The 27344-nt window shown below is 46.2% G+C and overlaps 2 protein-coding genes across 2 annotated transcripts in view; both read left to right on the top strand.

Moving 5' to 3' along the window:
* Positions 1-8009: 8009 nt before the first annotated feature.
* Positions 8010-19312, top strand: HAUS3 (HAUS augmin like complex subunit 3). The gene is made up of 6 exons (XM_079770074.1): positions 8010-8128; positions 8784-8862; positions 9197-10249; positions 11452-11891; positions 14345-14573; positions 18888-19312. Exons 3-6 carry the CDS (start codon positions 9341-9343, stop codon positions 19119-19121), a joined length of 1812 nt encoding a protein of 603 aa, XP_079626200.1. The 5' UTR covers positions 8010-8128; positions 8784-8862; positions 9197-9340; the 3' UTR covers positions 19122-19312.
* Positions 19313-24241: 4929 nt separating this feature from the next.
* The window catches only part of POLN (DNA polymerase nu), a gene marked incomplete at its 5' end in the record, with an annotated part of 76049 nt that continues 72946 nt past the window's right edge, over positions 24242-27344 (top strand). The window contains one exon of the mRNA XM_079770088.1: positions 24242-24380. Coding sequence (XP_079626214.1) covers positions 24242-24380 — 139 coding nt within the window. The remainder of the gene's footprint in view (positions 24381-27344) is intronic.

Below are 27344 nucleotides of genomic sequence, written 5' to 3' on the forward strand. Positions count from 1 at the left end.
GAAGGAAGGAGTGGCTCTCCATTCATCTGTCCATCTGTCCGTCGGTCCACGGAGGCTCCTGAAGCCCGGACAGAGAGAGCCGTGAGGCGGGACATGGGTGAGCACCCTGGGCAGGGGGAGGGGAAGCGCCTTGGCACCCTGAGGGTGTCCGGAGCCCGGGCTGGGCTCCTGGGGCAGGCCAGGCCACCCCCGCCCACCGGCAGCTTCGGCTTTGTTAGATGCCTCAGGTGTACACATGCACGCACCTCGTCACGTCCACCCGCCTGCACACATGCACGCACGCACACACACACACACACACACACACACACGTGGCCTCCGGACCCGGAGGTGCCTGGGACCCAGAGGTCACCCGGGCAGCACTGGCCCTGCTGTGCCCGGCTCCCCTCCCGCGCGAATGCCCTGCTCAGGCTGCACGGGGGCGTGCCGGGCCCAGGAGGTGCAGCGCTGGTCCCGGACGGTCCGGTCTCCGGTTTTAAGGAAGGGCGTGAGTTGGAGCGGCTCCCTGCCCAGCAGCCCGAGGCCGGAGAGGCTGCCCGGGGGCCGGGCTTGCAGAGAGAGGCGGCTCTGAGGTCTCGGGCGGGGCTGCCGCGCCCTCTATTTCCTGAACCAGATTTTTGTACTCTATTTTCCTAGTCGTGGCGCGCTGTTTGTGGAGGGGGGGAGCGACCCAGCGTCTCAGGGACTGGTCCGTCTGCCACCACTGTCCGAGTGTGCCTTGTGTCCCGTGTCAGGCCCCACCCCGGCCGCCACCACCAGCATCTCCCTCCCCCGTGCCCGACAGGTGTCCTCCCGGCCCCGGCCCCTGCCCCGGAGCAGCCCTCCCAGCAGCCACCACCTCCTGGTCAGGGCTGCTTTCTGTCGCCTTGGCAGGAGGAGCTGTGACCGGGCCCCAGTGTCACCCTCCAAGGTGGCTCGCAGGGACCTGCTGTGCAGCTTGGCCTCCAGTCGGGAGGGCCTGCTCACAGAGACCTAGGGTCTCACCTGGACCCAGCTTGAACCCCCCCCCCCGGCCCCCCTGCCCGGGGCGAGGGCTCCGATTCCGACATTGGCAGCTGATGAAGACAGCGTCCTCCCCGGGGGCGGGGCAGGCCTGAGCATGAGGCTTCTCCTGGCCTTTCGCTCTAAGTCCTCGTCCCCGGGGACCGCACAGCAATACTCGGGGGGCGGGCGGTGGGGCCAACCCACGGCGTGTCTCCTCCCTCTCCGGTGCATTGTAACCACTTTGCCAACCGCATTTATCTCCAGTCCTGCCGACAGGCACCCCCGTGTGGGTGGCCTAACCGAGGCAGAAAGGGGTCCCTGGAGACATGTCTGTCTGGCACAGAACCTGCCCTCCGAGGCTCGGGATGGTGGGTGCACGCGGGCCCGTGGGGTCAGGGCTGGGGTCATAGGGAAACTCGTCCGCTGGCACCTCCTCCGAGCTGAACCGGGCCCCCGGAGGCGTCTCCCGTCTGCCTGAGCGTGTCCACGGGCGTTAGGGCAGGAGCACCCGCAAGTCCGGCCCCGGGCACGGTCCTGACTTCTTACAGCATCAGCTCCCCACCCCCCCCTACACCTGTGGAGGCTCTGCTCCCGCCCCTGGCCTCAGCGTCCTGTCCCGTGACCAGCTGTGGCCCTCGGCCCGCCCGACTGGCAGCTCCGCCCATGGCCCCTCAGCCGTGGTTTCCACGTGGGCCGGAGGTGGCCTGGCTGGCCGCCGGGGTGCTGCCCGCACCCGCAGACGTGAGGGGTGGCCCTCGGGGCCAGGCCGGGTGCTAGGAGTTACATCCATTGCCCTCCCTCCGGCTCCCTGCATGTGCCCGGGCTGGCTTGGTGGGTGGCCATGGTGCCCGGAGAGGGCCCTGCTGAGGCCGGCTGGGTGGCTAAGAGCACACCTCAGCGTTGTCCGGCCTCTATAAAGCCACCGTGACCAGCACGGGGCCCCTGGGGGTGCCTGCACCCTCTCCGTGTGCCCTCCCATGCCCATGTGGGCCACTGTGGCACTGGGTGGCTGAAATCCTGGAACCCCACCCTTGTGCAGTGGCCCCCACACTCCTGGCTACCCCCCCAGTGTAGGCCCAGCTGGCTGGGGAGGCTGCCGCAGCTCCCCTCCGACCCTGGGCCCCTCTGCATGTTCAGTGCAAGAGGCCCAGTGCCCGAGCCTCCTGTCCTGGGCAGATGGAGCCCTGTGCCCGCCATGGCCCCGAGGGCCCCCTCCGTCTGCCCCAGATAATCCCCATCTGCTGGGCGAGGCAGGCTCCCCCACTCCCTACTCCCTGCTTCTCTCTGGGCCAGCTAAGCGGGGCCCCCTCCGCACCTCTGTGCATAGAGGACTCTGAGCCCGGGCCACATCCAGGGCACTAGGGCAGGTTCCGTGCCAGGGTCTGGGGCTGCCCAGGAAGCCTGGTGCTGGCCAGGGGGGCACATTACAAGATCCTCACTGGAGAGAGAGGGGTCACTCCTCCTCTGCTCACGGGAGGGGCTGTGCTGTACCATTCTGTCTTTGTAATATAAATACAGATTTTTATACCTCACCCCTCTGGCTTCTCGTTCTTTCCATGCCTGTGTTTGACTCTCTCCCCCGCCTCTGCAGGGAGCCTCTCGGCCCTCACTGCCCTGCCCAGGGCCTTTGCTCTCTGACACCCGATGGACCATGGGCCTCCCCACTGCTGCTGGCCACCACCTAGACCCCACCCTCAGCTGCCTCCCTGGACAGTCACAGCTGGACTTGTTTTTCCTTCTTTTAATGTGTTCTTATTGATTTCAGAGAGGAAGGGAGAGGGAGAGAGAAACATCAATGATGAGAGAGAACCATCAATCAGCTGCCTCCTGAACGCCTCCTACTGGGGATCGAGCCCACAACCCAGGCATGTGCCCTTGACCACAGTCGAAACCAGGACTCTTCAGTCCACAGGCCGATGCTCTATCCACTGAGCCAAATCGGCTAGGGCAATGTATTTTTGTTGATATGAGAGAGAGGAAGGGAGAGGGGGAGAGAGAAACATCAATGATGAGAGAAACGTTGATCGGCTGCCTCCTGTGTGCCCCCTACTGGGGATTGAGCTCGAAACTGGGCACGTGCCCTGTTTGGGAATCGGCCTCCTGCTTCATAGATGGATGCTCAACCACTGAGCCGTGCTGGCTGGGCTGGGCTGGGGACAGCTCGGTCCCTACGGTGCTCCGTGCCGCCCAGGTGTCCCCGGTGGGTGCCCTTGGCCTGCCTCCGTGTGCCCGTCTGCACAGCAGCTGCTGGCCCTCTGGACACCCCTGAGGCAGCCTCCTTGGACCTGTCCTCAGCATCCCATCCCCGGAATGCCCTAGGCCCGGCCTCTGCCTCCTGCCCTCGGGACCTGCAGTGTGGGGAGGGCTGTGAAATGGCGCAGCCCCAGCTGGGGACAGCGGGGGCAGAAACGCCTGCCCAGCGGGAGGGAGAGCTGGGCACCAGAACACGGCTGCCACCCTGGACACGCAGCCACAGCAAAGGAGATGGCTGGAGGCGACCCACCGGCAGCTTTGGGGTGTCCTGGGGGGAGGATCGGTGTCCCTCCTCTCTCCCATAGCAGCAGGCCGCAGTACTCTGGCCTCTTGAGCCCGTGTGGGCCCCCCTGGGGCCTTCCTACTGGGATGCAGCTGGGTCCACATATAAAGGGGGCGCTGGGGTTCCAAATGTTAGTGACCCACAGTCACCACTTCCTCACTCGGCAGGAGGGCTTCGGGGCTGTGCTGAGCACGTTCACATGATCAGCACAAACCCCATCTCCCTACTTCAGGCCTGGCTTCCAGCAAGCAGCCCCCAGGGGGCCCCCTGGTCCATCTCCTAGGCAGCCAGAATGACCTCCGTGCTCTTGTTGCCCCGTCACCTCCGGTGTGAATCCGGCACCTGCTCCCTCCCAATCCACTCCTGTTCCTCCACTCGAGCCCACTCCCGCCCCACTTCCCTGTCCCTCTGCACCCACCAACCCCCAGCTCAGCTCACGGCTCACAGCTCAGCTAGGGCCTCCTCTGGGAGTGGGCCCCGCGTCTCCCATGTCCCTTCCCGTCACATTGTGGCTGGGGTTATGGCCATCCAGACTGGGTGCTGGTCTAACCTGGGCCTGTCCGAGTGGGGGCTCTTTCACGCTGCCGGCTCCTTCATTCCGGCCCTGGGCCAGGCCCTGGGCACACTGGCCCCACGGTACCTTCCCAGAACGTCACTGGGATTATGCTACGTGCCCATTTGGCTCCCAGTGGCCCTCAACCCCTCCGAGCTCAGTGCCTCCTGCCTCCTCATGCAGTCCTGAGGCCCTTTATGAGGCCACATCCCCCCTCCCAGCCCCTCTGCTGCCCGCGTCCCCCCAAAGCCATCCTGGACACACACACACACACACACACACACCAACCTCCCAGGCCATCCTGGTGAGCTCCCGAGTTTGAGGACTGAGCTTTCACCTCTGTCACCTGAATATCAGCGTGAGGGAAGACAACTTGCCCCCCCCCCCCGGCAGAATGAGCGTGCCTTCAGCTCCCTCGGCATCGGAAGGCCAGCAGGCAGAAGGGCCGCTTTCTTGTTCGGCTGGAAACCGAGTCGCCCAGCCATGTGCCCTCTGGCCAGCAGGCCCAGGGTTCTGCCCTCGGCCGGCTCTCTGCCCCTCTGCCCACGTACCCTGAGCCAGCCCCCTCCTCTCTCCCCAGTGCACCAGGCTCCCCTGTACCTGCCTCTTGCCACTTTTCATTAATTTTGCGCAGAATCAAGCTTTTTCTTTTTTAAAAAAATTTTTTTATTGATGTCTGAGAGGAAGGGTGAGGGAAAGAGAGAGAGAGAAACATCAATGATGAGAGAGAATCATTGATTGGCTGCCTCCTGCGCGAACCTGCAACCCGGGCATGTGCCCTGACCAGGAATTGAACTGTGACCTCCTGGTTCATAGATCAAAGATCAGCCACTGAGCCACGCCGGCCGGGCCAGAATCAAGCTTCTAAGAGTCTCAGAATGTGGCTCCTCTGCTTGGACACGCCCCCTCTCCCCACTGCTGGAAGGATGGAGTCCTGCCATCATCACTGAAAACGACATCTAAAACCAAATGCTCTTTAACATCAGACTGCAGTTTAAACACAGGTGAAAAGACATCGTCCGAAACCTAACGCGCTTTTACTATCAGTGGGAGAAGGAAGACTCCTACAGGAAGGAGGAAAGCAGAGGGACACCCTGACACTGCAGCTCCGTTCTTACTTCGTCCGCTCCGGTCCCTGAGCTTCCTGGGGTGGGGTGGGGATCATCCCCAGTGGTTTTGATCAGGGGAAAGAGTTTGTCCTGGAAGTAAGTGTACCGTATTTCTGTCTTTGCTTCCCTAAGTTCCAAGTGCAACCTCAAATACAGACCTGCCCTAGTAAGTCAAGGTTGCAAACGACCTTTCCAAGTCTATAGAGTTGAACCTATTGTGTTTGTCATTTGTGCTCTGGGGACTGATCCATTGGTTTTTACTTTATATTTTTATGTTTGGGGCTTTTGTTTTTTGTGGGTTTTTTGTTTTTGTTTTTTTGGCCCCACTAACATCTTTCAAACAATTAACTATGGTCAGTAATTCAAAATCACATGGAGAATTTGTGGGCCCAAGAAATGAACCAGGCGTCACTAGGAAAAGTGGGCTTCTAGAACAACCTCGTGTGCTTGGGGTCTCCTGCTCCTGTCCCCCAGGGATCTTGTTAGCATCTTCCGTCTTCTCTGAGTTCCTCTTCACTGTCTATAAATATCCCTGAGTTCCTCCCATCTTAAAACAAAACAAAACCCAAACCCTCCCCCCAGCTCTGCATTCCCACCCCCCTCATCGCATGTCTTCCTGCTGCTGCTCTCTCTCTCCTTCAGTCTTTGCCTCCTCAGCAAAGTTTCTTGAAGGCACTGCCTGCACCGCCTTCACTTCCTCCCTACAAGCCGGCTGAGCGATCTCCTGCCCCAGGACAACCCCAATCCCGGTCCCCACTGTTGGCTGAGGGGGGTCCTACGGGTCCAGGCCCTAACCTAGCCTCGCAGCTCACCTGCAGGCCCGTCTCCTCCCGTTGCAGGCAGGGCACCGCCCAGTGGACCTCCCCGCAGCGGTTGTTTTTCAGATCATTTACGGCTTTATTGTCTTTTAGAAGAGAAGGATAGAAAAGTAAAACAAATGAAGAATTAATAGAAAGTATCAACAACTCAAGATTAATTTGTGGTATCTGCCTTGGGACAGCCTTTTTCTCTCTCCTTAAACGCATTAGGAAAGATTATCTGCCTTTCCCATGTCACACTAGACTAGGACGTAGTCTAACAAGCCACCGTAGTCATTTGGAGTGGAGAGAAACCTTGCGTATTTAGCGTTGGTTTGTAGAAGATTGGTAAATTAAAAAAAAAACGACGATTATTTTTTTTGGGGGGGGGCCTGGCATAGATTTAAATGAGCCCCGCCCACTACAAGTGAGAACCCCAAAGGTCTGGGTTCGTTGGACGGGAGGACATCAACCAGGTTTGCATGGAACTTGGCAACCTCGTTCCAGAGCTCTTTCCTTCACTGACTACACAGCCTGCGTCCGGCCTCCTCCAGAAATGGCGTTCCATCCTGAGATGAAAACGTTTTAAAGGTGTTAACGAAAAAAAACATTGAAACCTGTAAAGAATTTTAGTGAGTTTATTTGAGCCAAACTGTCGACATATGCCGGGAAGCAGAACCTCAACGAATTGAGATTATGCTCCGAAGAATGGTGGGTTACATCTGTATTTATACATTGCCATCAAAGGAGGGACATAGGTGGGCTACATGAAATTCATTGGATAAAGTCAAACGGTGGGAAACCCCTGGGATTGGACAAAAAGTAAAATGATGGACACATACTTAGGTGGGTACAGGAACAATTAAAAGGATAATGAAGGAATTTGAGGCATCTGTCCTGGCGCCTACCACATTTGGTTGTGCCCCAGGGGCTCCAGCAAAAGAAGGAAGTTACAAGTTACCCAGACATCTCACAGATATGTTATCTTAGAGGCGAAAAGGCAAATGGGCTCAGGAAAGAAGATCTAAGTTGATCTTTGTCAGGGAAGGTATCAGCTTAGGAATGACTGCCCACTATAACCTGTTTGTAGTTAAATATTTAATTTTCAAACCATCCTTTGTGGTTATTCCAGGTCTCTGAGTTTGCAAGACTGCCACGCAGGCCTCCCCTGAGCTTGTCAGGTTAGCATGTGGCTCCTTTCGTCCACAAAGGGAACGTCTAGAAAATGGGATTGTGGAGGAAGTCGGCTTTTGCTCAGCGGTCAGGTGAGGGCTGACCCTCAAACTGCTTTTGCAAAGTAAGGGTCACCCTGGCTGGTGTGGCTCAGTGGATAGAGCGTCGGCCTTCCGACTCCAAGGTCCCGGGTTCGATTCCGGTCAAGGGCATGTACCTTGGTTGCGGGCACATCCCCAGTAAGGGGTGTGCAAGAGGCAGCTGATCAATGTTTCTCTCTCATCGATGTTTCTAACTCTCTTTCCCTCTCCTTTCCTCTCTGTAAAAAATCAATAAAGTATGTTTTTTTAAAAAAGGCTCATCATGAGATTGTAAAGCGAGTAACCCCCCAGGCACTGCTCCGACCGCTCTAGACTCGGGACCCGCTCATTCCCACGCCTTCTCCGAGGGGCTCTGACCGGACGCGGGTGCGGGTGCGGGTGCGGGTGCGGGGCCGGGATGCCCGGGTCACGCAGCAGGCGAGCGATCGGGTTGGCTCCGCCCGCGCTCCCGACAGCTGGGCCGTCGCCTGAAAGCCTCCCCTCAGGGGGCGGGGTTGGGGCCCGGGAGTGCGGGTGGCGGAACTGAGCGGAGGAGCCGGCGGCGCGCGAAGAGCCAGGTCGGCGGGAGGCCGGCCCTCAAAGCCCAGCCGGGACCGCGAGGCCGACCTTCCGCGAGAGCTCAGCCCCGCCCCCAAGCACCTGGGCCCGCCCCTGCCTCGCCCCTGAGGCGGGAAGCCAATCAGCGCTCGCCCTGAAAGTAGTTGCCCGCCTACTGCGGCCCTGCGGCGGTCTATTCCGCGCCTGCGCAGACAGTCGCCCCGCGGTTCCGACTGGGTCCTCTGCGCGCGCGCGGCGAAGGGCTCCCGTGAGGCAGTGCGAGGCGAGGCGCGGAGCGCGGCGGTGGCCGCTGAGGGGCGCGGACTGAGCTTCCTGAGGTGAGTGTCGTCGGCCTCGCTGTCCTGGGCCGCGCGGGGGCGCGGGGCCGAGGGAGCGGCGTCGACCACTGGGCCGCCTCCTCCTTTGTCCGGACGCCCCTGGGACTCTCAGGAGCGCGAGGAGCGGCGCAGTCGGAGTCCGCCGGGACCAGCGGCGGGGGACGGGGGGCAGGGGAGGGGGTGCGGGGGAGGCCGGGGGGCGCCAGGGGCCGGGGGTGAAGGCGGAGGCGCCAGGGGCGGAGGCGGGAGAGCGGCGGCCGGGGGTGAAAGCGGGGGCGCGGGTTGAGGGAGCGAGGGGCCACGGGTGAGGGCGGGGACGTGGCGGGTGCCGGCGGGAGAGCCTGGGACTCGGGGGCGGGGTATGGGGTCCCGCGCTGGCCTGAGGCGCGGGGGTGGGGGACGCGGGCAGACGCCGCGGGCGCCGCGCAGCCAGGGCCCCTGGCGGGTAGTGCAGCTTGTCCTGGGCGCGGATTGGGTGTGTTTTACGCGCCGTAAGTGCAGGACAGACTGACCAGCCGGTGAAGGTGGGCAGGCGGTGTCGCGGTGACTGGGGGTGGGGGGCGGGCGGGGGGCCATTGTCAGGTCACCGCGGCTCCGGTCTTCCGTGCTGTCGGGGTGCGGGCAGTTCCTGACGCTTCGGTTTTCCCGGCACCAGGTGATCCAGTCTGGGGGGACTCCCGGCACCAGGTGATCCTGTCTGGTCCAGTCTGGCGGAGACGGATTCGGCCGCCGGCGTGAGTTTGTAGTTGACCACGTTTATTTCTGTTTCTTCCTTGGGAAGGCCGGGGAGGGAGGCTGCTTAAGTGCACGACGCCTGGTCTTCGTTTTGAATTGCAAACGGAGCTGCTGCTCTGGACACTGCAGTGCGTTTTGAGCCACTCATCTTTGGGAAAACGGGAGGTGTCCGTTCTCACGGTCTTACTGCCTATTCTGTGTCTCTTTCCCATCAAACGTTTCCGATCCAGCTGCCTCTGGGTTAGATGTTACCAGTGTCCTTGGATATTTATCTACGTTGTCCTTTCAAAGTCGCCTTCGTTGTGGTCTAACACTTGTTTTTTTCTCCCCTAGGAGAAATCATTATATATTCTAAAAATATTTTCCCCCTTCTCTATGGACTTAACATAAAATAAGCTCTGTTTGTATTTGGATTTATTTTCTAAATATCAGTACCGTAAACCCGTATCAGTTACAGAAAATTTGGGGAGTTAAACCATGAGTTGCGGAAAAGACTTTGTGGAAACATTAAAAAAAATTGGTTATCCCAAAGCTGATGTTCTTAATGGGGAAGATTTTGACTGGTTGTTTGAGACTGCTGAAGGTGAGTCATTTTTGAAGTGGTTTTGTGGGACAGTGAATGAACAGAACGTGTTGTCTGAAGAAGAATTGGAAGCTTTCAGCATTCTTCAAAAATCCGGCAAGCCCATCCTAGAAGGAGCAGCATTGGATGAAGCTCTTAAAACCTGTAAAACTTCTAATTTGAAGATACCTACCCTGGATGACAAAGACCTAGAGAAATTAGAGGATGAGGTTCAAACTCTGCAGAAATTAAAGAACCTAAAAATTCAGCGACGTAATAAATGTCAGTTGATGGCTTCGGTAACTAGGCACAAATCTCTGAGGTTAAATGCTAAAGAAGAAGCAGCCACTAAAAAGCTGAAGCAGAGTCAAGGAATTCTAAATGCTATGACTACTAAGATTAAGAATGAACTTCAGGCCCTTACAGATGGAGTTGCAAAATTGATGGTGTTCTTCAGACCTTCGAATTTGGGTCAAGGGACAAATCCTCCGGTGTTTTTATCTCAGATTTCCTTGGAAAAATACCTCAGCCAAGAAGAGCAATGCACAGCAGCATTAACCTTATATACCAAAAAACAGTTCTTTCAGGGTATACAAGAAGTATTTGAAAGTTCAAATGAAGAAAATTTTCAGCTTTTTGATATACAAGCACCATCTATTTATGATAACCAAGAAATCCTTGAGGAGAGACGGCTGGAGATGGCTAGGCTGCAGCTAGCATACATTTGTGCTCAACATCAGTTAATTCACTTGAAAGCACGTAACATGAGCATGAAATCAAGTATAAAATGGGCAGAGGAGAATCTTCATAGTTTCACTAGCAAAGTAAGTATGAGAAATTAGGCTGGATTAATATTGTAATTTTTAGTAATGGATATAGTAGATATTAAAGTGTTTTGGAAGGAGGCTATAGGAAGTCATTACATTTTCTTTGTTCAGTGCTTAGTTGTGATGTGTGTCAGTGTTTCATACAAATAGATACTCATATTAGTGGAGGGCAGAAATAGTAATTATAGCCCCAACCATTTTATCTAACTAATTTTAAAAGTATTTTTGTATTCTGAATTTGAAATTGTGTTGATTTCAGATACAGACACACTGAAATTTCCTTTTTTATGATGTATGAACCTTATTTTTATGAGTAAAGAGCCTTGTTGCTGTGTTATTGTATTCTGCCTCGTTTGCTCTGATCAGAATATAGTGCTAATGAAGTCAGAGATCCAGTTCAGTGGACTGGAAACCCTGATTCTTTGTTGAGAATGTGTAGCTGTATTGCAGATAGTCATTTGCTGTCTTGGACAGCTTGCTTTATTGATAATTTAACCACTAGATAGTTGAGTAAAAATACAACTTTCTGAGCCCTGACTGGGTAGCTCAGTTGGTTGGAACATTGCCCCATGCGCCAAGGTTGCTGGTTTGGTCCCTGGTCAGGGCATGCACAAGAATCCACCAATGAATGAATAGATACGTGAAACAAATTGATGTCTCTCTGTCCTCTCTCCCTCTCTCATCTCCCTCCCCCTCCCTTCCTCTTTATAAAATAAAATAAAATAAATTAAAAAACAAACAATTTTCTGAAGCTGAATACCAGTTACTACCACTGACAAACTTTGGAATAATGTATGAAGTCCTGTTAAAGACTTGTTAGAATTGTTAAAATCAGCTGACAAACTAGGAGAATAGCTAGTGATTAATTGTGAGAAAAATTGAAATAGCATACATTTGCAATTAGCGAGTAGTGTACTAATAATTTTTATTAAGACAAGAATGACAAGATCTCTATTTTGCTAAACATTACTGTATATTATATGGTAGTAATAGCATTAACATTTAGCAATTCATACTGGCTTTACCCTTGACTTGGTCCACACTTTTTCTTTTTAAACTGTGATTTTGGCTTTTGCTAATAGGAAATTGTTTATTATTGAGCATATTATCTGCTAATCTAAAATGGAAAGTGAAAATAATTTTAAAACTATTTGAACTTTATACAAACAGTTTGAAATATAATTGCTTTCTTTGTGTAGGTTCTTGGAAAAGATGACTTGGATGCTAAAATTTCTAGCTTGAACATTCAGATTCTGAAACTCAAAGAACAAATTACTCATATAAAAGACAAAAGTTTGCCTGCTGTGGTAAAAAAGAATGCCCAGTTATTGAATATGCCAGTTGTGAAGGGAGATTTTGATCTGCAGATTGCCAAACAAGACTATTATACAGCAAGACAAGAGTTCGTTTTAAATCAGTTGATAAAGCAAAAGGCATCCTTTGAACTTCTGCAGTTATCATATGAAATTGAAATGAGAAAGCATTGGGACATACATCGTCAACTTGAAAAATTGGTTCATGAACTTAGTCAAAGTAATACGATGCTCCACAAGCAATTAGAAATGCTAGCTGACCCATCAGTATCTCAGCAGATAAATCCAAGGAATACCATTGATACCAAGGATTATTCTACTCACAGGTATGCTTCATTGTTTCTGTTGTAAGTAACTATTTTCCCTTTAGTTTTGTAAAATACTAGAGAGAGTTTGAGTGGAAATTGTGGAAGGTTAAAAAATTTTTTGCACTCCATTTTTGGCCTTTTTATTCTCCCACATTTATATGCCTCTTTTTCCTTTTTTAATTACTTGCTTCCTTTACCATTCATGTTAAATGTGGAAGTAGCTTCTGTAGAGCTGAGAGAATTGGGTTGGAGGAATGAATATATACCAGGTCTAAATCATCTTTAACACCATTCGATGCCTTATTATAGATTGGGGGCCGGAGTTTACAGCAGGAAGTTTGAATACAGCTTATGTACAATAGGTATTGCTGGATAGAGAATTGACTGCATTTGGAGAAGGTAGCAGTAGAGGGGAGAAGACTTCAGTTCTGTGTCTAGTCAGGTGAAATCACTGAGAGTGAATGCTAGCTCCCCACCTTTTCTGAATGTGAGCAATTGATGGTATGGGGATACTGAAATTGGAGGGCTAAAGTAGTCAAAGGCCTTGCCTAGCCGGCGTGGCTCAGTGGTTGAGTGTCAACCTATGAACCAGGAGGTAATGGTTCAATTTCCGGTCAGGGCACATGCCCAGGTTGAGGGCTCGAGCCCCAGTCGGGGCGTGCAGGAGGCTTCCAGTCAAGGATTCTCTCTCATTGATGTTTCTCTCTCTCTCTCTCTCTCTCTCATTGATGTTCCTTCCTCTCTGATAATCAATAAAAATATATTTTAAAAAAAAACTAACAAAAGCAAAGGTCTCAAAAATCTGGATCCTACTCCTGATTTTTCTCTAGGACAAGAGGGAAATCATCTATTCCTTTGTGTGTTTTTTTTATTAATGAAACGAGGGACCTAGATAGGGCTGCCTCAATGCAGAATTTCAGAGGGTGGCATTGACATGATTTATGTGAATGTTGTCCCCTGGAATTGTGTAGTTCCCACAAGAACAAAGTTGGCAGTCTTGGGCTTTATGAATTCTGTTGCAACTTGTTAAAATAATTAAATATGTATCAGCTCTACAGAAGCTACTTCCACATTTAACATGAATATATATTACATATATAATTATATCCTCCTATATAATAAAACCCTAATATGCAAATCGACTGAACGGCAGAACAACCGGTCGCTATGATGTGCATTGACCACCAGGGGGAGGTGACCAGCGGTTGCGATTGGGGGGCAGGACCGGCCAGCAGGTGGTGCCAGGCCGCCAGCCAAGGCAGTGGGGAGCCCCCCCCCTCGCCCTGCCCACCAGTCGCCCCACAGATTGGCCCTGATTGCCGCCCAGGCCTAGGGACCCTACCCTATGTATTGGGAACAGTCTCTTAGATTTAAAATTAAAACCTGGCAAGGCTATTCTAACATTGAAAAAACGATGATGCAGTGATGACATGCATGGACTCTGGCTTGCACATTTTGTGGTCAGCCCTGATTCTGACACATAACTGTGTGACAAAGCCAATTACTTCTCTCTGCTTCATTTTTTCCACCCATAAGATGGGGGAAATGGTACTACTGCCTCAGAAGGATCATGTTATGTACTACTTTTTATAATCAGGGCAAAAAAATGTAGCTGCCCATACAACAGCCAGATGCCTTTCACCTGTATGAAAAGTATGGTCACTGGTGCATGCAGCGTCCCCAATTGCGAGGGGGATGTCTGACTGCCGGTTTAGGCCCAAGGGCGCAGGCTGGGCTGAGGGACCCCCTTCCCCTCCCCCCCTGCATGAATTTCATGCACCAGGCTTTAAGTATGTGTGTGTGTGTGTGTGTGTGTGTGTGTGTGTATATATATATATATATATGTATATGTATGTGTATATGTATGTGTATATATATGATTATAAGGAAAAGAGCAGACCCTTTTGGTCAGATATGAAATGCTGTCTCAGTTTTCCATTTGCCCAGTATGATTTTTCTGCCATTAATGTTTGAAGTGGTAAAGTGGCTTCCTGGCTTATCAAGATTGAAATAGCAAGTTTGCTATTACTATTTCTGTAGCTCTTTGTTGTTTACTTTTTAAATATTTTACTTAAAAAAATGTTTTTATTGACTTAAGAGAGAAAGGGCAAGGGAGAGAGAGATAGAAACCCCCATGCTAAAGGAACATTGATCGGCTGCCTCCTTTATGCCCCCTGCTGCTGAACCCTCCCTCCCCCCTCCGCAACTAGGGCATGTGTCCTGACCAAGAATTGGGAATGGAACCGTGACTTCCTGGTTCATAGGTTGACACTCAGCCACTGAGCCACGCTGGATCAGCGAGATAGTATTTTAGTTGGAATGTTTTCAGTTGCTTGGTTTAACAGCAGGCAGGTTAATATTTTTTTAAGTTGTTAGCTATCCCAAAAGATGCCCCCATACAGTGGATTGTAATTTTGAAAACTATACTGACTTTAGGGTTTCTTTCTCTAATTTTTATTTTCACATTTTAGGCTTCATCAGCTTTTAGAAGGCGAGAATAAGAAGAAAGAATTGTTTATAACCCATGAAAACCTGGAGGAAGTGGCTGAGAAATTAAAACAGGATGTTTCTTTAGTACAAGATCAATTGGCAAAATCTGCTCAAGAACATTCTTTCTTTCTGTCCAAACTGAATAATGATGTGGACATGCTTTGTGATGTTTTGTATCAAGGAGGAAACCAGCCTTTGCTTAGTGATCAGGTGGGTGCTTGCCATACAAGTATTTAAAAATGGTTTAAAAATAATGTTCATTGTAAAAGATACTAAAGAAAATGTTCATATGAGGAAAATATTACCCCAAATCCTATTGCCCTAATGCAGTTTACTTTTTTACATACCATATTTTTTATTCACATGTAGATACATTTTTTCAGATAGTTTTTATAGTGTACACAAAGTTCTTAAATTTATAAAGTATTTCAGACATACAGGAAATGTAATACTAATGCTAAGAATTAAAATAGTAATTATAAAACCACCCCTGTATTTTTTTCACCTGCCTTAGCAAATACAGGATTAGAGTTATATTTTTAAAATACTGTGTATACTTAGTGATAGAATGCTTCTCCTAATAGTGTTCCTCTCTCTATGCTTACTTTTATCATTTGCTTGCTTTTATTTGTAGTTTTATTAGATATATATTCCTAGACTATATTGTATGTTTTGAGCTTTATATACATGGTATTATTTTATATGTATTATTCAGTACATATTTATTTATTTTAATCCTCACCCACGGATATGCTTTAATTGATTTTTTTTTGGAGAGAGAGAGAAACATTGATGTGTATGTGCCCTGACCAGGAATTGAGCCCTCAACCCTTTGGTCTGTGGGCTGACGCTCTAACCAATGAGCAACTGGCTAGGGCCAAAAAAACTTTTTATTTTTATTTTATTTATTTAAATTTTTTTTAAAAATATATTTTATTGATTTTTTACAGAGAGGAAGGGAAAGGGATAGAGAGTTAGAAACATCGATGAGAGAGAAACATCGATCAGTTGCCTCCTGCACACCTCCTACTGGGGATGTGCCCGCAACCAAGGTACATGCCCTTGACCGGAATCGAACCTGGGACCTTTCGGTCCACAGACCGACGCTCTATCCACTGAGCCAAACCGGTTTCGGCCACAAAAACTTTTTAATTTGATGTAGTTGCTTATTCAGTTTGATTGTTCTATAATTTAGTTGTAATTCTAGTTTGGTCCTGGGAGGAGGTAAGTATAACTTCCACCTACTCTACTGTCATCTTGGATCTCCAATTTATTTTTAATTTTTTGGTTTTGTCAGGTACTCAAGTAAAGTATGAGTATATGTTACTTGAAGAAAACCCACTACTGAATAAACTTACCAGTGTTCCTTATACAGTTTTGGATATGTCCATAGCACAAGTCTAAATAATTTTCTTAATTTTTAATGTTACAGTACTCTATTGATTTAATTATTGTGTCATAATTTCTGTAACCAATTCACCATTGCTAGATACTGTGATAGTCTTTTTCTTGTTTGGTCTTGAATGACATATATATAGCCTTTTGTTGTTGAATACTTTCATTTGGATGAATTCTTGGAAGTAGGATTATTTGGTTTCTTGGATAAAATTTTTTTTTGGCCTTTGGTACTGCCATATTGCTTTTCAAAGCCACCAGTATAATTTAAATGTCAACCATTAATTATATGGTATACTATCAATTTATGAATTGCTAAGAAAAAAACTTTCTGTTAAACTGACACAATACATTCTTACTTAGATTTTTTATTTTATACTTATATCTTTTAGGTGTAGACAGACAAATCTTTATCATATTTTGAATATACATTAAAAGGGGGAAAATAGCCAATTTAAATATGGTATTTCTAAAGCGCCACATTTAGTCCAATTATTCTATGTTGTAGGGTGGTGGTTTTTTTATTCCTCACTAGAATATATTTTTTTCCATTCATTTCTATAGAGAGTGGAAGGGAGGAAGGAGAGGGAGGGGGAAAGAGGGAGAAACAGCCACCTGAGAGAGACACATCCATTAGCCGCTTCCCACCACTACTGGTGCTAGGGAACCTGCAACTGAGGTAGGATGTCCTTGACTGGGAATTGAACCCAAGGGCTGTTGCTCTAACCACTGTGCAACTGGCCAGGGCCTTGTATGTTATTTTTTGACTAAAAGTTGTAGTCTGTATTTTTTCACAGTAAACATTAAGAATGTTGGTGATAGCAAAACAAACAAAAACAATAATCAGATGAAAAAGTAGGCTAATGACTTGAAGGAATATTTCTCCAAAGAAGACAATACAAATGGCTAACAGGTCTACCTTACACCTGTTTGTTATTATCAAAAAAGTAAAGACAGGAAGTCTTTGTGAGGATGTGGAGAAACAGAAACACTTGGACGCGGTTGGTGGAAATGCCAGGTGGCGCAGCCGCTGGGGAAAACAGTTTGGAGGTTCTGCAAACTGGAGAACTACCATGTCACCCAGCAGTCCCACTTCTGGGTGTTTAAACTAAGGCATTGAAATCAGGATCCCAAACAGGTATTAGCACTCGTATGTTCATGCAGCACTACTCATAATAGCCAAGGTGTGAAAACAACCTAAATGTCTGTCAGTGGAAGAATGGATAAAGAAAATATGGTATATACATACAATGGAATATTTCTCAGCCTTAAAATCCTGCAGTATGTGACAACATAGATGAACCTTGAGGAAATTATGCTAAGTGAAATAAGCTAAGCCACAAGGACAAATGCATGATTCCACTCGTGAGATATATAAACTAATCAGACTCATAGAAGCACAGAGTAGAATAATGGTTGTTAGAACTGGGGAAGGGAAAATGGGGCGTTGTTAATCAGGTATAAAGTTTCATTCATGCAAGATGAAAAAGTTCTAGAGATCTGCTGTCTACATTGTGCCTATATTTAACAGTACTGTATTGTCCTCATAAGAAGGGAGATCTGTTAAGTGTTCTTACCACAATACATTTTTTTAATGTTGGTGATACAACATTTCTTATGAATATATCTGTTCAATAACAATTACACGGTGCTCTCCAATATAAAAATGCATGTTAATTTTCAGATATGTTAACATGTGAAGCATTGTATTCTAAAATAGGATAATTTTACTAAATTTTATTGGGGTATCATGATTCAGTTTTTCCCTAGCCCAGTGAGGTACAAAAAGCCATCCATTTTAACTTACATTTTTATTGTTAATGAAGTTGAACATTTTCAGTATTTATTGGAGTATTATTTTAGCAACTGTTAAGATCTTTAGTATTGAAATTAAAGGTGAGATTGTTTCTCATTGTATTAAGATTTACCAAATTTTTCCTCAAAAGGAGAACACTTAATGTAGATACTACTTGATTTTTTAAAAATGTAATTTAAGTATTGCTGTCTGGCATTTATGATGTTAAGCTGTCATTCTTGAACTTGTATATTAGAATTACCAGGGAGCCTGTTGAAATGTAGCTTCCTGGTCCTGTTGCAGAGTTTGAGTAATTTACTTTTTTTTTTTTTAAATCCTCATCTGAGGATATTTTTTCCATTGATTTTTAGAATGACAGAGAGAGAGGAGCGGGGAGGAGAGAGAGAGAGAAACTTTGACGTGAGAGAGACTCATCATTTGGTTGCCTCCGCTCTTGCCTGGTACCTGCAACCAAGGTATGTGCCCTTGACCAGGAATTGAACCCGCAATTCTTCATCTGTGGGCTGACGCTCTAACTGCTGAGCAAAACCGGCCAGGGCCAGAGTTTGAGTAATTTAGAGTGGAGTAAGGTATAGGAATCTGTATTCATAACAAGTACCCCAGGTTATAACCATGCTGAGAACCTGTGGAAGGTTATGAGGGAGGTAGAGCTACAGGTTTTCTAAGAATCACTTTGGTCAGTAATACTGGCTGTAAATACTTGGTTAGACCGCCATGGAAACTTGGTAATAAGCTGCTTTTAATGTTAGGAAGTGAGGAGGATTGTAGAGTATCATGTAGTTTTATCTTCTACAACAATGTGGAAAAAAAGGAAAAATGGAGATTTTTGTTGAGGTAATTCTTTTTCATTGGTATTCCTTTATTTCAAGGCTTTCTCAGTTTCTCTTAATGTCTAGAATAAATAGAGATTAGGTTAAAACAAGGTTTGATTAATCAGAATGTAAGCTCCATGAAGGAGATGGTGTTCTTTCTTACAATCCATAGAGTTAAAACAGTTCTTGGAACATGGTAGGCATTCAGGAATACTAGTATTTGTTGAAAGTGTGAGTGTGCAGAACGGTTTTTACATAACAGATACTCTTCAGGGAGGAAGAGTTTGCTTTGAATCACTTAAAATTGCCTATCAGGAGTTGCTGTAATTGATCTTACATAAAATTTATATTAAACCTATGGATTTTTAATTGAGGGTCATTTATTGTTAAAATGGTGGGAATGATTACATCGTTTATATTTTTTTCCATATAAGTTACATTTTAAATTTATGGTGTTGCAATAGAGCTCTTGCATTAAAAGCATTTTAATTTTTCTTTTAGGAGTTAACGGAGCAGTTTCATCAAGTTGAGTCTCAACTGAATAAGCTAAATCATCTTCTCACTGATATTCTTGCTGATGTAAAGACAAAAAGAAAAATTTTGGCATCTAATAAACTGCATCAAATGGAAAGAGAATTATATGTATATTTTTGTAAAGATGAAGATTATCTGAAAGAGATCGTGGAGAATTTAGAAAACCAATCAAAGATTAAGGCTGCTGATCTCAAAGATTGAAAATTACTACATACTGAATCTTTACTACATATGCTATGTTTTAATGTTTTACATATTAGGAGAATATAGCTAATGAACACTACTAAGAATTTAAGTTCGAGGTCAATGGAACATTTAATTTAATGAATTCAAGTATTATATCAGTTTGTTTTTTCTTTTTTTTTTTTAATAAATCTTCATTGTTCAGATTATTACAATTGTTTCTCCTTTTTCCCCCCATAGCTCCCCTCCACCTGGTTCCCCCCCCTCCCTTTACCTCCCCCCCACTGTCCTCATCCATAGGTGTACGATTTTTGTCCAGTCTCTTCCTGTACCCCCCACTCCCCTTTCCCCCTGAGAATTATCAATCCACTCCCATTCTATGCCCCTGATTCTATTATATTCACCAGTTTATTCTGTTCCTCAGATTTTTAATTCACTTGATTTTTAGATTCACTTGTTGATATGTATTTGTTGTTCATAATTTTTATCTTTACTTTTTTCTTATTCCTCTTCTTAAAGAATACCTTTCAGCATTTCATATAATACTGGTTTGGTGGTGGTGAACTCCTTTAGCTTTTTCTTGTCTGTGAAGCTCTTTATCTGACCTTCAATTCTGCATGATAGCTTTACTGGGTAGAGTAATCTTGGCTGAATGGTTCTGGCTATTCATCACTTTGAATATTTCTTGCCACTCCCGCCTGGCCTGCATAGTTTCTGTTGAGAAATCAGCTGACAATTGTATGGATGCTCCCTTGTCGGTAATTAACAGTTTTTCTCTCACTGCTTTCAAGATTCTCTCTTTGTCTTTTGCCCTTGGCATTTTAATTATGATGTGTCTTGGTGTGGTCCTCTTTGGATTCCTTTTGTTTGGGGTTCTGTGCACTTCCTGGACTTGTAAGTCTATTTCTTTCACCAGATGGGGGGAGTTTTCTGTCATTATTTCTTCAAATAGGTTTTCAGTATCTTGCTCTCTCTCTTCTGGCACCCCCATAATTCTGATGTTGGTACGCTTGAAGTTGTCCCAGAGGCTTCTTACACTATCTTCAAATTTTTGGATTCTTTTTTCTTTTTGAGTGTTTTTTGCTTCTTTGTATTTCAAATCTTTGACTTGATTCTTACGTTCCTCTAGTCTGCTGTTGGGTCTCTGTATAATATTTTTTATTTCTGTCAGTGTATGTTTAATTTCTAGTTGGTCCTTTTTCATATCCTCGAGGGTCTCGTCGAATTTATCGGCCTTTTCTAGGAAATTCTTGAAAAACCTTATAACCGTGGTTTTGAACTCTATATCCAGTAGTTTGTTTTCCTCCATTTCTTTCATTTGTGACCTATTTCTTTGTCTCCGCATTTTGGCTGCTTCCCTGAGTTGATAGAGTGGCTTTGTGTGCTAGGTGTCCTATAGGGCCCAGTGGCTCAGCCTCCCCAGTTACCTGAGGTGGACACTCTTGGTGGAGCCCTTTGTGGGCTGTGTGCACAGTCTTGTTGTACTTAAGCCTTGATTGTTGTTGGTCTCACTGGGAGGAATTGACCTCCAGGCCAATTGGCTGTGAGGATCAGCTGTGTCTACGCTGGGAGAACTTCTGTGCTGGAGACACCCTTATGAGGCAAGACTTGCTTCAGTGGGGCTTTGGTGCTCAGAGTCTACCTCTTGAATGTGTCACTTACGGATGTGAGTAGTTGAAATCTGGTGTCGTCTCACACTGACCACTAGATACGCTAGCTTCTGGATCTCCAATGGGGTGCAGGTCAGCTACTGTCTGAGGCCACCCAGCAGGAGCTACAGCGAGAACTACAGTTTTCTCCTCTTTGCTTGGGGTTTGGAGGTTTTGGAGCTGTCTGACCAGAGCTGCAGTTTGTTTGGTCAAGCTGCGATAGGGCAGGCCATTTATATGCAAAAGCCGCTGTGCGGAGCTTGGGTGGGTTTGTAGATTGTGCGGGGCGGGGTCTCAGGGAGTCACTAGGCTAGGGCGTGGCAAACAGCGATGGCTGCCAGTCAGCCATCTCTGCGTCTCCGCATTTCCAAGTCCCCGCATCCCTCACCCCAGCGCAATAAACAATGATTGCTGGGCGCACCTCTGCAAGAAAGCCACCCTCACTTTCTGACCCAATGGCAGACAGTCCAGCTTCTCCCCGTGGGAGTTTGGGTCCCTAGCATGTCCCCAGAAACTGGAGTTCAGAGTAATCGGGAGCTTGTCTCCCTTCGGGTTGAAAAAAGCAGCGCACCCAGAAGCCCGCCGCCAGCCCGATTCACGCACCTCCGTACCTCAGCTTTTCAGCGCTTGTGCACGTCTCAATGCTCTTTTCTCTTCCCTTCTAGTTGTATCACTTCCACTCAGCCAGCTTTCCCGTGGTTCTGGGTAATAGACGTTTTGTCTTTTAGTTGTAGTTTTGAAATTGTGCGAGGCAGCAGTTTAGGTGTTTAACTATGCTGCCATCTTGGTTTCTCCTTTTTTTTTCTTTCTATAACATGTTTGTTCAGAATACCAGTGCTTAATATGACTTGAACATTTGCTTGGTGCCACTTAGTCCTGGTAACTTTGTACTTATAAGGAAAACACATTACAATAGCTGTCCCCTTATCTGCAGTTTTGCTTTCTGCTGTTTCAATTACCCGCAGTCAACTATAGTCTGTAAATACTATGTGGAAAATTCCATAAATAAATAGTTCATAAGTTTTTTTGTTATTTTTAAAAATATACATATTTTTTATTGATTTCAGAGATGAAGGTAGAAAGAGAGAAACATCAATGATGAGAGAGAACCATTGATCAGCTACCTCCTGCATACCCCCCACCAGGGTTCAAGCCCACAACCCAGACATGTGCCATGACCAGGAATCGAACCGTGACCTCCTGGGTCATAGGTCAATGCTCAACCACTGAGCTATGCCAGTTAGACTAGTTCATAAGTTTTAAATTGTGTGCTGTTCTGAATAGTCTGATGAAATTTCACGCCCACCTGCTCTGTCTAGTCTGGGACGTGAATCATCCTTTTATCCAGCATGTCTACACTGTGTGCTACCTGCCTGTTGGTCACTTAACTGTCTTGGTTATCGGATCAGCTGTTGCAGTACTTGTGTTCAAGTCACCCTTACTTTACTTAATAATAGCCTCACAGTGCAAGCATAGTGATGCTGACAATTCAGATACGCCAAAGGGAAGCCATACAATTCTTCCTTTAGGTGAAAACGTATGTACTGTAAAGGAAAAAGTGTGTGTAGGGTTCTGTCTGTTTTTTTAATAGAGTTGTATCTCACATTTACTAATTTTTTTTAGAAATAGAAATATTCTGCTGTTAAATGTTTTTAAATTTTGTAGAACTTTGAATCAGCATTGTTAAAGCGGTAAGCTTAATATATGGGATAGCTAAGTCTATATTTGACTGTAAACTAAAATTCTGCTACTCTGACTGTATTCCCTCATCATTTTCTACTATAGACTTTGAGTCTTAATGTTCTTACTTAGACCACAGCAAATGTCAAGTCTCCTTGGCTCATTGTTCATTTTACAGACAGGGTCCTGGGGCCTCAGAATTTCTGCAAGACATTTCAGCGCTGGTTTAACTTTAGTGTGACTTACACATGAATGACTTTCAAATGAAATTTCAAAATTTCTTAGAAGTGCTTGCTCAAAGGATGCATAATGCTTTTTTAAAACAATCCTCACCCAAGGAGTGAGGATTTTTTTCCCCCATTGATTCTAGAGAGAGTGGAAGGGAGGGAGGCGGGGAGAGAGGGAGAAATGATGTGACAGATTTTGATTGGTTGCCTCCCACACACGCTGCTACTGGAGGCAGGGATTTGGACCTGCAACCCAGGTACATGCCCTTGATCAGGAATCAAACCTGAGCTTCCCCTTGCCTCTGTGCAGGTGAGCCTTTAACCACTGAGCCACACCCACCAGGACAGATGCGTAATGCTATTTTAATTAGTTTCTTCGGTGTGAAAAAATGTTGGACTGTAATAGTCAGGATACAAGTGTATTTGAACAAATAGAAGTTATTTTAAGAGTTGGTATGAAATAATTTGAAGTAGCTTATCAGTTATTACATCAAATGCTGCTTTAATGCCTGATTATACATGGCCTCTCTTATGTGCCATGTAAGTTTTATAGAAAGATACAGGTATTACTTTCAAGAAGAACCTGCCCTTAATATCTAAAAACATAGAATGTGATCTTTTTTTTTTTAATATATTTTATTGATTTTTTTTACAGAGAGGAAGGGAGAGGGATAGAGAGTTAGAAATATCGATCAGCTGCCTCCTGCACACCTCCTACTGGGGATGTGCCCGCAACCAAGGTACATGCCCTTGACCGGAATTGAACCTGGGACCCTTCAGTCCGCAAGCCGACGCTCTATCCACTGAGCCAAACCGGTTAGGGCTAGAATGTGATCTTTATGGAATTTTTCAACCATAACTATCAGAAAATAGGTATGCATAGGTGACAGATGAGCCCTGATAATTTTTGTAATGTATTGAACAAAAATGTTTTGCCAACTACTACATTTGTACATTATTTAAAATTTATGAAGTAAATCTTAAATGTGCTTGAAAAAACATTTTCCCCCGATTCTACCTTGAACTAGATAATGAAAAATTTTCTGCAGCAATGTGGAAAAATATGTCGCCTGTTTCCTGGTTAATGAAATGCATTCTGTTTAGATCAGTGCCACATATGTCAGATAACCAACCAGCTATTTGGTGATTGGTGCTGTGGCTTCCAGACCTTCATGCTCTCAGCCTAGGGGCCCAGTGTAGCTGAGCAGAGAGAGTGGAAGGATGTCCGGTGGTGTGTCATAATCAGGCCAGTCAGTCAGGAATAATTCATTAGGTTTGTGTATGTGAAGATTATAATAACAAACTAGGAAGTATTTGAGTCCATTGCTTCACAATTGGTTAACTAGAAAATATGTTCTTTGTTACTTATATATCATAATACTCCCAAAGGAGCCTCTAACCATTGCTTTCTTCTTACGATCCTATGTGTAAAAGGGACAATTTATACCTATTTCTTGTGGTTTTTAATATAAAAACTTTTATGAAAGTCTCAGTACATAAAAAATTTCAGATTTCTTGTTTCTTATTTTGAAGGCTCAAAATTAATATATAGGTGTTCTGTTTATCTTATGTTTAGGATTTTATGAAAATGGAAAATTATGAGGCATTTGTAGGCTTTGATTTCTGTCAGATACCACTTTCCAGTGTTGCTCAGAAGATTATGTCTGCTATGCATTCAGGTGATTTAGTGGAGTCTAAGAATTGGAGAGAGAGTGAAAAGAGTGAGTAATATTTATGAACCTTTCTGTCTTTTGTTACTTTGGTGTTATTAAGTCTTAAGACTAAGAGTTTGAAAATGAAATGTAGCCAAATTATTCTATAGAACTTAAATTGTGTGGGGAGCTCCTGCCTGCGAACAGGGGCGTCCGGCTTTCCCTCCCTTTACTGCATTCAGTGACGACTGAGCTGCTGCTCACGGAGCCCTTGCTTTCAAATGGAACACTTCCTTGCCCCAGGCGTTGCTGTCAGACATTCCCTTAGAATCCCAGCGGCTGTTGAAGTAACTTCAAAAGACAGGGCTCCTCCACAGTGCCTGTGCTTCCGCCTTAGCTCGGGTCATTGAGCCTGTACACAGTGCAGTCAGCCCTCCATGGCCTCCGATTTCAAATCTGCAGGTTCAGCCAATTGCAGATAGAAATATTAGCAAAAAAGAAAAGTCCCAGAAAATTCCAGAAAGCAGCAAAACTTGAGTTTGACATGCACCCAGCACTATGTTGAGTCCACCCAAATGAAGTGATGTGTAGGCATACCCTGCTGTGGTCTTTATGCCAGCAGAGGTTATATGTAAATACGGTGCCATTTTATGTAAGGGATTTGAGCATCCACGAATTTTGGTAGCCCCGGGAGTCCTGGAACCCATCCCCTAATGATACTGGATGACTGTATTTGCTTATTGTGTGTGGTGGACAAGAGAAGTGTTTTTTGTTTGTTTTGTTTTCTAAGTTTTTTTTGTGAATCCTCACCTGAAGATATTTTTTCCATTGATTTATTTTTTAAGAGAGGGAGGAAAAGGGAGGGAGAGAGAGAAACATTGATGAGAGAGACATCAATTGGTTGCCACCTGCATGTTCCCTGATGGGGACGAGGGATTGAACCTGCAAGCCAGGTATGTGCCCTTGACCAGGAATCAAACCTGTGACCCTTGGTCTGCAGGCTAACGCTTTAACTACTGAACCAAACAGGCCAGGGCAAGAAGTGTTTTTGATGGCATATATATATATATATATATATATATATATATATATATATATATATATTGTATGGCAGAAGTATGTAAACTCTTAGGGAGCAAAGGTTGGTGAATCTGTGTATATATGTTCATGACGTGGTATAATAGTAAAAGCTGTGACATATGCTCATTAATGTGACTGAAATGTTTGGAACATATTTTTCACTAGCAAAGTAGTTTGTATTTTAAATTTGTAAGTCTGGGCCAATAAGTTGTTTGTTTCTTTTCTCCAGAGTAAGTTATAAGTGAGTGAGATATAATCGAGTAATTATATTGAGAATTAGTAATTGAGAGTATTGACAAACAGTGCAAACACTGTTATAAATGCAGTTTCTTAATTAAGATATAATAGCACTTAACATTTCACTCCATTTATATTCAGGCATCTGTTGCTTGTGTGTCTTATAGAAGTTACTAATAAAGTCACTGATAAGGATTTTTGGGTGTGGACTACATACCTAGTGTTTTAGGGGTAATGATACTGGTGGTGGGAATAGTAAAAAAAGACAAAAAATTAATCATTGAAGAGCTTTCTCCTTTATTTGCTTTCTAAAAGGCAGTGTGCACTTGACAGGTGGAACTGTACCTCCCTTCAATAACTGGTAGGTAGTTATAATGTGAGTCTCTTGAGGAAAATTTCTGCTAGTCACCCATCTCACAAACTCTCTTGTCATAGTCTTAAAATACCCTGTTAAATCCCTAGTTTTTATAAATTTACTAGTGACCCGGTGCACGAAATGTGTGCACATTAAAAGGGAATTAATTAGAGGAAATATTTTAATATTGCTATTTGCCCTTTCTCTATAATAGAAGTGTCAGAGATAAAAGAAAACCAGTAAAATGTATATGAAAATCTTCCTCCTGTCAGAGTCTGGGGCGCGCCACGGGACCCAGAGTCAAGTCCCTGCTCATCCACGTGCGCCTCGAAATCGTGTGAGACCCAGACCCGGCTGGCCCCATCCCCATTGGGCTAGATCCAGACCTGGCCGGCCCCACCCCCAAGTCCCGCTGGGTGGGGGGCGTGGTCTCAGGTCGCCTGGCCTGGCGCAGGGCTGGGGGTGCACCTTGAGGCCTCCTGGCCCGGGCTAGGGCGCGCAGCCTGAGGTCCCCTGTCAAGCCCCACCAGGCGGGGGTGGGGGTGGGTGCAGTCTCAGGTCCCTGCCCCAGCCCAGCGCCACGCAGCCTCAGGTCCCTGCTGATTGCTCGTTAAAGCTCTTACGGGAACTCGGCCTCCGCTGTGGGTGCAGCCATCTTGTGTTACAGGATCCCTGCCTCTGCTGTGGGCGCAGCCATCTTGTGTTACAGGATCCCTGCCTCTGCTGTGGGTGCAGCCATCTTGTTACAGTGTGATGGTCAATTTGCATATTCGCTTTTTATTAGATAGCATTGAGAAGATAGATAATAAAAAAATAAGTTTTTATTTTTTTTGTCAGGTGTTTTGGATTTGGAAAATGGATTTTCACAAGGATTCTGTTATCTGTTGTCACATAACACCATCACTGCAAACTTAGTGACTTAAAACAACACATTTGTTATCTCAGTTTCTGTGGGTCAGGAGCCTGGGCACGGCTTAGCGAGGCATCTGCAAGGCTGCAGTGCAGGTGTCAGCCAGGGCTGGAGTCTCATCTGAGGCTCAAATGAGGAAGCATTCGCTTCCACGTTCACACGGTTCTTGGCAGAGTTCAGTTCTTATCTATGTAGTTGTGGCCATAGGCACCTTTTCATCATATAGGCGCTTGCTTTTTCAAAGCCAGCAAGAGTGTGTCCCTAGCATGACTGACATTACAGTTTTATGTAGCATAATCACAAATACCCTGTCCTTTTCTTTATTCTGTTGTTTAAAAGTGAGTCAATAAGTCCCACCTGGACTCAGGGGAAGGAGTTTACAAGGGAATGAATACTGGGAGGCATGGGTCTTGGGACCGACCACCTTAGAGTCTGTCTACCACTGAGTCTC

Source organism: Cnephaeus nilssonii (assembly GCF_951640355.1).
Source record: "Cnephaeus nilssonii genome assembly, chromosome: 1".
NCBI lineage: Eukaryota > Metazoa > Chordata > Mammalia > Chiroptera > Vespertilionidae > Cnephaeus > Cnephaeus nilssonii.